This window comes from Plasmodium inui (genome assembly GCF_000524495.1).
Source record: "Plasmodium inui San Antonio 1 unplaced genomic scaffold supercont1.17, whole genome shotgun sequence".
NCBI classification, from domain to species: domain Eukaryota; phylum Apicomplexa; class Aconoidasida; order Haemosporida; family Plasmodiidae; genus Plasmodium; species Plasmodium inui.
The window spans coordinates 304501-313943 of NW_008481851.1; the positions used below are offsets into that span (position 1 = coordinate 304501).

A 9443-nucleotide genomic window follows, 5' to 3' on the forward strand; every position below is an offset into this window, starting at 1 on the left:
TTTTTCCATTTTGGCTAGATTTTGACCCTTAAACAACGGCGGTTTTATTCCAAAAAATCGAAAATTCATTTTTTTCTCGTTTTTGCTAAGGGTTCACCACTCAAGTCTTAAGTAGACAGATTTGTTCTGCACAGTTTCCCTTGCAAGGCAGCTTATTTCGCTTTTCCGCGCTTTTCCACATTTGATGCTATTCATTTTGTGTTACTTTTTATTTATTAATTTTTTTTTTTTTTTGCGCATGTTCGCAAAGGAAGCTACACATATAAGCGGAAGAAATTTCCTCCCCCTTTGGCAAATTAAACATTTACTAACCGCGTTGTAAGAAAGAATTCGTTTTAAGAGGTCCTTAGTGAAAAGTGGCGCATTTTCGTTGGCCAAGAAATGAGACTGCGTGGCTGGTTATGTAGACACCAATGGGTATAGATTACACATATTGCTTCTTCCTTTTTTTTTTTTTTTTTTACGCAGAAATCCCGCTTCTGATCATTCCTGAACGGAAAAGGCATTTAAAATAAATTTTGCCATGTGGTAAAAAAGAAAAAAAAAAGAAGGATGAAATGTTCAACCGGCCTTAATTGTCAGGCACATTCTGCAGTATCGTCACCCTGAGTTGGAAAAATAAATTCTTGTGGGAAGATATTTTTAAAGAAAAATGAAATCATTTTTTTTTTTCTTTTTCTTTTGCGCTGCTTTAACTGCAATTTTGATGCAGGACAACTCGGTGGCCACTTCGTTGTGCAAGGACAAACAGAATTTTCTTCCTCCGTTATTTTGTTTTGAACAAATGTGTTTTATGTGTTCCTGATGGTTTTAACGCGCAATTGCGTGGCAAACAAAAAGGAGGCTTCCTTGTATATGTGCATAACGCATATACAATACACCTACATGTGTTCTAACCATAACTGTGCAACTGCCTTATTAAACCCTTAACAACTGTTCGCCTGCACCTTGGAATAACAAAATAAACGAGGTCCTATCCCCCAAAGGCTTTTATATGGAGAAAATGTGCGGCCTGAATGAAATCGTCCCTTTGCATTGACACGAAAGCCCTTTTTTTTGCATAACGGTAATCGCATTGTCTGATCTGAAAAAAAAGGAAAAAAAAATGATGCAGGTGTTTTAACGAAGGGGAAGAAAGCTCCTTTGTAGACGGGGCATCGCCGTGCTCAAAGTGTACAGTTACACTTTTTGCAAAAATAGGGGTAAAATGAATGAGGAGGTAGTTACATAAAAGTAGAATTAATTTTAAGCATTTACCAGTGTAACAAAAAGGGGAAGGAAATACTGCTTACGGCGTTGCCAAAAAGGAAAAAAAAAAAAAAAAAGAAATCCAAAGGTTATGCAGTTTCCTTATTGTTGTAAAGATAAGCTGCAACTGCGCATGACCAAACTGTTTAGCAGATGGTGAAATGCATTTTATTTCCCAACAAATTAAGTTTTTCACCATTTCAAAATTAGGGAAAATTTTCTTACGTGATGACGTGCTATCACTATGTTAGCATTTGAGTAGTCTTCCTTAAACTAAAGTTTTTTTTTTTTTTTCTTGTTTTTTGCTAATTCGTGCCTAGTATACCGCAACATTAGACACTTCTGCATTACATTGGGTTTGTTTTTTAACAAGTATGAGAAGATGGTGCTCGAATTTTTCGAATAATGAAATAATTTGTTTGTGTCAAAGTGTTAGGCGGTGGAACATTACCTACTTTTGCACTGCGCAGAAATTGTGAGGAAAAAAAAAATAACGTCCTTTTATCATTCTATGTAAAGCTCCTTTTCTGGAGTTGCACGCGCTGTCATATTGCCTCCCAGATTGCTACTTGGGGAAAATTTCTCAATAAATGCGAAAAATACACATACGTACGTATATATATAGATGTCTGTACACACCCATGCGTGCGCATAAATTGGCACGCTTAAGATAAGCTAACCGTCACTCAGCGCGCCAAATATTTGGAAAGGAGGTGCAAAAGTGAAAACAGTAGAAGCCAGATTAGTTCTACCAGAGTGACAAGTTGCCACAGGAGGGTAGAGAAAAGTTGCACAAAAAAGTAGAAAAAAGATATATATATATCTATATATATTATAAATATTTACCCCAACTCGTTTTCACCAAATGGTAAATTGCGTTATCCCCCGACTAAGGAGAGCTTGCTGTTTTCCGAGACAGAACTGCTTCCCCAATTTGAAATGTAACAGCTCAAAGCAAGCCCACAGGGGTGACAAGCATGTAGCGCAATACGATTCGCTGAATATGCACCCTGGATTGTACAACAACTGGGAAAATTACCTAGGGGAAGTGATCCCCATTTTAGGCTCCTCCGTTGAAGTTAACAGAAGAGGGAAATTGAAAGTGTCGCATCGGGGGAGAAGTAAGGTTGTCAGTTGCGCGAGAGAGGAGAATGACGGGGTTACGAGGCGGAGAAGTGGAGGGATGTGTATTGGAAGGTTCTCCCGAGGAAGAGCTAAAAACGGGGCAGCAAAAGGGGCCCAGAAGAGTTTGCGCAAGGGTGGGGGGAAAGAAGGTGGAAATTTTCTAGACCGAGCCGCTGCAGGAAGGGACAGCCAATCGATGGGCCAAAGGAAAGGGACGCACAGAACCAGCGTCCCCTCAACTGCGAAAGGATTAGAACAAATGAAAAACGCATATTGTAGTGCTGTCGAGAGAAATGACCACAAACTGTACGTACATAAGGAAGAGGTTGAAAATGAACGAAACAGAAACTTATCAGTGGAGACCAATATAAACAGCAACATGTACAGACGTAAAAGTAGTGGAGATGGAGACGTAGAACGCGACGGGAGAAAATCGAGTAGCGTTGCTAATGACTCACGTAGTTACACTCAGCGCAGAGAAAGAGAATACGAAGAGGAAAAAAAGAAACAGGAAGAGTATATAAAAAAAATTAACCTCAACGATGCAAAGAAAAATATGTTAACTAAAGGGATACACTCGCAAAATGGGAAAGGAAAAATTTCTTCCATGTCTGCAAAAAGTAGACACATACAAGAGGAAGGAAATTATGATTTTCTAATTAACTCAAATGTTGTGAAGAAACCCGAGGTAGGAGCTAGTAAAAGAGTCGATGAAGTGTCAAATAATATTTTTCTGAGGGGGAACATATATAAAATTGGAAACAGAAGCGAAACTAGAGAAGGAAGACAAACTAAAAAGAACAAACATGGGGAGCCTCAGATAGACAAAAGGAAAACCCCTAATTGCAGAGTGAAGAAGAGAAAAAAAACAGCAAGTGGGGAACCGAGCCGTCCAGAACCATTTATCGGGGGTACTCAAAGAGGAAGCCAACAGCGAGATATGCACTACCAGACCTCCTCAGGGGAAAGTTCCTTGTATGAAATCTCTATATCGGGAGAAGTGGACATCAACTTTGACTCAGACTCGTGTGTGGGGGATACCAAGTCAACGAGGAGTGGGCATAGCGCGAGTGGATCCAAGAGGGAGGCAAAGAGGGAAACTAAGAGGGAATATAAGGGGGAAGCTAGGAGGGAGACTGGTCCCGAATCGGTTCTTTCGAAGAAGGGGACAAATCGGGAGGGGGGGACGACCATTGAGAACAGCGAGGGAATCACCACTCGTGAGAAACGCGCAAACCAGGGCAAATGTTCCCATTTATCGGGGATAAATGGCATCCAAATGAGGGGAAATAAAAACACAAATGCCTGTGAAAAAGGAAAGATCCTTCTCAATTTGAAGAATATGCCACCAAGGAAGAGGGAAAACACTGGACGCTTGCCATTCGGGGTAGAGCCAATTGGAGGGTTCGCACACAAAGTAATGAACAGGAATAGCGAACGAACTACTGGTACTGCGTGCTGTGAGAAAAATTGTGAACCAGTTCAGGAGATGAGCAATGTCAGTGACGGTCGCGGTGGCGGCGACACTTCGAGGAGTCTCGTCGGACGAAGCGGGCAGAGAGGAGCGGCGTCCCCCCTGGGGGGAGAAATACGCAGCGATGTAGAAGAAAAACGCAGTGGAGTGGAAGACAAATGGAAAGACAGCTTCAGAAAAAACAAACCCACTGCAAAGATGGAAGAGAAAAGGGAAAAGAAGAAAAAAAGTTCCTTTTTAACGACAGAGGACAATGCCACACATAGGACCCACTTACACGAAGCGAGCAGCAGAAATAGCGGAAGGGAAACCACCATCTCGAACAAACGAAGAAGTAGCGACATTAGGAGAAAAGAATTCGTGGAGGGGTTAGGCGACTGTTCCTCAGATTATGATCTGAAAAAGTGCACTTCAGTTTTGGAGTATCTGCTAAAATTGATTAAAAAGGAGAAGGTGGAAATGGAATCTTGCGCAAGCTGTAACGAGCTTAATCAATTTCATTTGAAAAAAAAAGGGGATTGGATAAATCAAGGGGGGGGCGAAGAAAGAGCGACCCAAAGTTATAACGTGCATATAGTAGGGGGAAAGTATGAAAAGGAAAGGAGGAACCAACTGTACAGTCAATTGCTACACCTGGAACCGGAATTAGAGGACAGCACAGGTACAAAGCTCAGCTTACGAGTGACCACAGAAAGCAATGAAGAAAGAGGAAATTACAATTTTGTCTACCCGAGTAGTCACAAATCTGGTTCGAACATCTCGACTGGAAATAAATTCACCAAAAGGGGAAAAAAAAAGGACTCTTCCAAAGGGGTAAGAAGTCGAACTGTTCCAAAAAAAGACGTGTCCAAGGGGGGCGCAATACAGGGGAAGAAAGAAAGGAACGCATCCACGTGTTACTCAGAGGAGGCAGAAATGAAGGTGAAGACACAGATGGACGCAGAAATGGCAACCTTAACCAAGTTGATAAATTTAAAAAGCGAACAAAACGAGAAGCTAAAAATGTGTTTGATGATGCAGGAGAGTGAAATTAATTTGCTGCGTAAAAAGGCGCAAGAGGCACATGCAAGCAAAAAACAAGGGAAGGAAAAAAATTGGGAAAATACCACTTTTTACAAAAATTTAATAAAGGCTAAACCCTCCACATTTATGGAGATCATTCTAAGTAACAATCAAGACGTTGGAAACGGCACGCAGATGAAGGAGACATACGAGTCAAGCGTGCGGGCGGAAAAGTGTAACTTTGCCAAATCCTTTAATTCTTGCTTATGTACCATCTGTGCTGTTCCAGGAGGAAGAGAAAATGGTTCTTTTCGCTTAAATGATCGCAGCCAATGTGGGGCACCCTGTGGAGGGGCAAATGCCCCAATACCCGATGTCGAAACGAATTTCCCTACAGCCGCCGTCCAAACAGACGAATTTTCCCCTTTGGAATCTAATTTAAAATATGGGGAGAATCCATATCTACAAAGTTGCACATTCAGTGGAGTGCCGACGGGGGGGATATGCTCCTACACGTGCTGCATGCCTAGTGGAAATTTCAAAGATCTGGTAATCGAGGATGCAACAAGCGACGAGTCCTGTTCGGATCAGCGGCACGTTTCTTGTTGTCCGCCAGGGGGACCAGCGCAAAATGATGTCGCAGGAAGGGACAAGACGAGGGGGTCCAGCCTGCACTCAAACGGTTATCCATCCAAGGGGGTAAGCGGTATGGTAGGGAGTAGAAACAAGAAAGACATAGTACCCAAGCCTAAGGCAAACGCAAAGAAAAGGCTAATAAAAATAAACGGAAAGGGAAAGTTCCAAACGAGAGAGAAGAAATATAACGCAGTTGCGATGGGGGGTGAAGAGCCCTCGCGATGTGCGAGTCGGGGAAATTTCGGAACCGCGAACTATGCTCAGTTGAACGGAAAAAAGGGTGAGACACAACATGGGGGGTACTCAAGACAGAGGCAAAATACGAGCAGGACGAATAGCTACAAAGTGGAGGCTAAATACCCTGTTACATCGAGCACCATAAGTGTTAGGTGCCTGCCTAAGAGAAAAACGGCTGTAGCCGGATCGGATAGAAAAAGCTGCTTTCTTTCTTCCAGGAATGCCAACGTGGCAAAAGAAGGGGATTATCAACCCAAGAAGGAGAGCCTTTTCACGAAGGTATTTTCCTACATAAGGAATAACAGCTTCTGTAACGAAAAAAAAAATAACAACTGTGTGAGGAGAAATAAATCGACTAGCTCTATCGTATTCGTTAAAAATCAGGATTTGTCTGATCGGACGTATGAGAGATCTCGGTCCTCCGGATGTTTGCCTGACAGAACTGTCTCCACTGTTCACAAAATGAATTGTATTAACACCCCGTACGTTGGTGCCATCCCTGTGTGTGGAAATATGTGTGGAAATATGTCTGGAGGAGGGGGTAACCTGATGACGGACGAGCAAAAAAAAATAATCAGGTCAGGGAAACAAAGTCAATATGGACTGAATAACACACATGGAGGTAGGTACCACTCGAATGATGGCATTGTGACGAACCGCATTTGCAATGACGAGGTGAACAAAACAGTTGTGGAAAAGGGCGTGATAAGAAGCGGCTGTAGATATGTGCTAAAGGGATATGGTGGAACTGCACTGGGACCTGATTCCCATCGTGAAATTTTTAAAAATAAGGGGAAAGGACAACTTGTTAATGATTTGCATACCAAGGGAAAGGATCCATCGTTCTCCAATAACATGGAGCTTCAAAAGGGGCGAAACAACAACCGGGTGATGACTTGCGAAGAATTAAGCGGAATGGAACGCCCCATAATACATAACGAAATGGCAATTAGTAGTGACATCATCGAGAAGGCAAGACTGAAATATTATGCGTCGAAGAGGTGCGCAAAGTGCACAGACGAGACAGGCGCGGGGAAGCAGGAGAATAAAATAAATCCACCTGTTTCCTTCCACAAGGTGGGTAGTAATAGCGGAAAGAAGGCAAAGAGACACGGGGGAGCCACAAAATTGGGGAGAGAGATCGAAACCAACCTGAACAAGCGTGCACATCCCACAAAAAGGGGTAATAACGGGAGGGGAGAAATGAAAAATTTCGGAAAAAACCCTTCCAAGGGGCACCCAAATCGGTGGCCTAACGGTAACAAAAAAAGTAACAAAGCTGAAGTTCTTAAAAAAGAAGACCATTCAGATGGATCAGCTTCTTCGGATGGTTCGGTTGCTTCGTCTGCTTCGGCTGGTTCAGGCGACTCACCAAACAACAGCCATAAATTATGGGAAAATAACAAATCAAAGAAGGCAAGTGAGACTTACAAAATTTTCGTTCTGAAAAAGGGGAACGGAGATAACTGCGCTGTAAAAAGGGAGCAAGGCATCCATTTAAGGGGGCACAATGGTGAGGGCCCCAAGAAAGGTCTTCAAAACGTAGCACGTACAAATGGAGAAGCAAACAAAAACAACGTTAACTATCGGGAGAATGATCGCTCCGTTAGTGCCGACAAAAGGAATTACTATACAAATGTGGAGACTACCTCTGACAGTGTCCAAACGAACACCATGGATGGTTACTCCACTTGCTCCAGTGAGGACATATACTTGTGGGAAAGAAAAAAAAACAGAAAAGCGCGAAAAAAGGCCCTTAATGCTGAAGGTATAAGGCGGGGTAAACTGAATGAACAAATCGGAGGGGGGGTTAATGCACAGGTGGTGAATTCAAACGGAAAGTTGGCAAGTTCAGTGGCGCATGTAATTGAAAAAATAATTCTGAATTATAAGAATTGGGATATGGGAGGGACAAAAAAGGGGATCGGCGCTGCCAGTCACAGCGATGACAGTGATAGTGACAACAGCGGCTACAATGATAATGGCAGCAATTACCACGACGACAAACGGAGTGGAGAAGCTGGCACCAACTGTATCAAGCAAAGTGACCTGCCTGACGCACACACTTGCAAAAAAAAAAAAAAAAAAACTAGCCATTTTGAACTAAATGGGGAAAGAGTAAAGGAGCAAACGATAAGCTTAAAAAAACCAGGCAGTGCGTACACCGCCTTGGGAAGACAGTGTACAAATGAAGATTCACATGTGAATACAAATGCACAGGTAAAGAAAAAAAAAAGCCAAGATGTTAACAATGTGTTGTGTTCAAGTAGCCAATCAAGTTATCCTGAGCCAAAAATATTTTTCCTCAAAAATGATGAGTCTTGCATAATTGTGGAGTATCCCAACGTCAAATATCTTGTCAAATGCTCTTAAAGAAAAAACAAAATAGGCGTCACGTCGCTTGGTTTTCGCTTCCCGATAGCATGTTTGGAATGCCTATTGGGAGGAGGGAGGGTTATGGCGATGAGTGTCTAGGTGCATAAATACACAAATATAAGTGTAGAGTCCGCATCGGGCGTATTGCGAGTTGGTCCGTCATCTTAAAAAGGCCAAGGGTCGCATACCATCCTTTATCGGAAAAGAGGCATTGCATTTGGGACATATTAACGTGGCTTCCATTATTTGCACCTACAAAATGATAGTGGGTTGAAATTTTTTTTTTGTTTTGCCTCTGTGCCGTTTTGCCGCTTCGCCGCTTTACACATTTTGACGTAATCACATTGCTTATTCCTTCTCATGCGCAATGTTAAGACCGCTTTTCTCTCCCATGCGGGTACCTTAAAAAGGGCATGGTGAACTGAGTTCAGGAATTCTTCATCCTCAAGGTGATGGTTAGTGTAGCTAGCTAGCAAATTTATCCCCAGCTAAAAGGGAATGGAGGAAACAAACGATTGTGAAATTGCGGCACTTTGAAATTTCAACACTGTGAAATCGCAACATCGTAACATTATAACTGGGCACTTTTTGCGTCTAGGGTGCGCATGGTGCGACAAAAATGAAAAAGGCACGGGATGGAAAAAAGAAAAAATAAAAAAAAAGCAAGTGCAATAAGAGACAAGTACCTGTTTGGCCGTTTGACACAGAACGTCATAGTCCACTTTGGTTAAAACATTTTTTACAAACTCTACATTAATTTCTTGTTCTAGTATTTTCATATTTTCTTCCGCGTCACCGTTCAGTTGCACTGAAAGCGGGTATCCCCCATCACACTGTGCCTCGTTGCTGAAAGGGGGGAACAAGCGTATAAGTGGTGCGCCAATGCGTTAGACGGTCCTTATGTGCACATAAGGCACGTCCAGAGGTATATAATATACATACATATATAGACATATCTATGCACATACGAATATGTACAATCATTTGGCCACGCATATGTGTACGTATAAATAGGCATGCGACAGCAAACCACTCTTGCATATGCGCACATAAATATACATTACGTGCAAACATATATATATGAATATATAAGTAGATATATGCAAATATGTACAAGACGCAAATATATATAAACATGTACATATGCATCATATATACACCCTTGCGGACGCTTTATGGGGATGCCTCCACACGCAACATCTCCATACAATACATGTATACACCCCTGAACCGCCAAGCGCACACTCCCGAAAATTTCTGTTTCTCAAACGTACCATTTTAAAAAGTTATGGGTAAGAAGTCTCATCCTGTCCTTGCATATCAGAAGTTAGGAGAAAGATTCGGG

At 42.2% G+C, this 9443-nt stretch overlaps 2 protein-coding genes across 2 annotated transcripts; one reads left to right on the forward strand and one right to left on the reverse strand.

The window, feature by feature from the left end:
* Nucleotides 1-2113: 2113 nt before the first annotated feature.
* Nucleotides 2114-8095, forward strand: C922_03791 (hypothetical protein; the record flags this gene model as incomplete). Its single annotated transcript, XM_008819380.1, has 1 exon — nt 2114-8095. The coding sequence occupies one exon, from the start codon at nt 2114-2116 to the stop codon at nt 8093-8095; it is 5982 nt and encodes a 1993-aa protein (XP_008817602.1).
* A 162-nt stretch (nt 8096-8257) lies between these two features.
* Nucleotides 8258-8877, reverse strand: C922_03792 (hypothetical protein; the record flags this gene model as incomplete). The annotated part of the gene is made up of 3 exons (XM_008819381.1): nt 8258-8350; nt 8500-8586; nt 8785-8877. The coding sequence occupies 3 exons, from the start codon at nt 8875-8877 to the stop codon at nt 8258-8260; spliced, it is 273 nt and encodes a 90-aa protein (XP_008817603.1).
* Nucleotides 8878-9443: the final 566 nt, after the last annotated feature.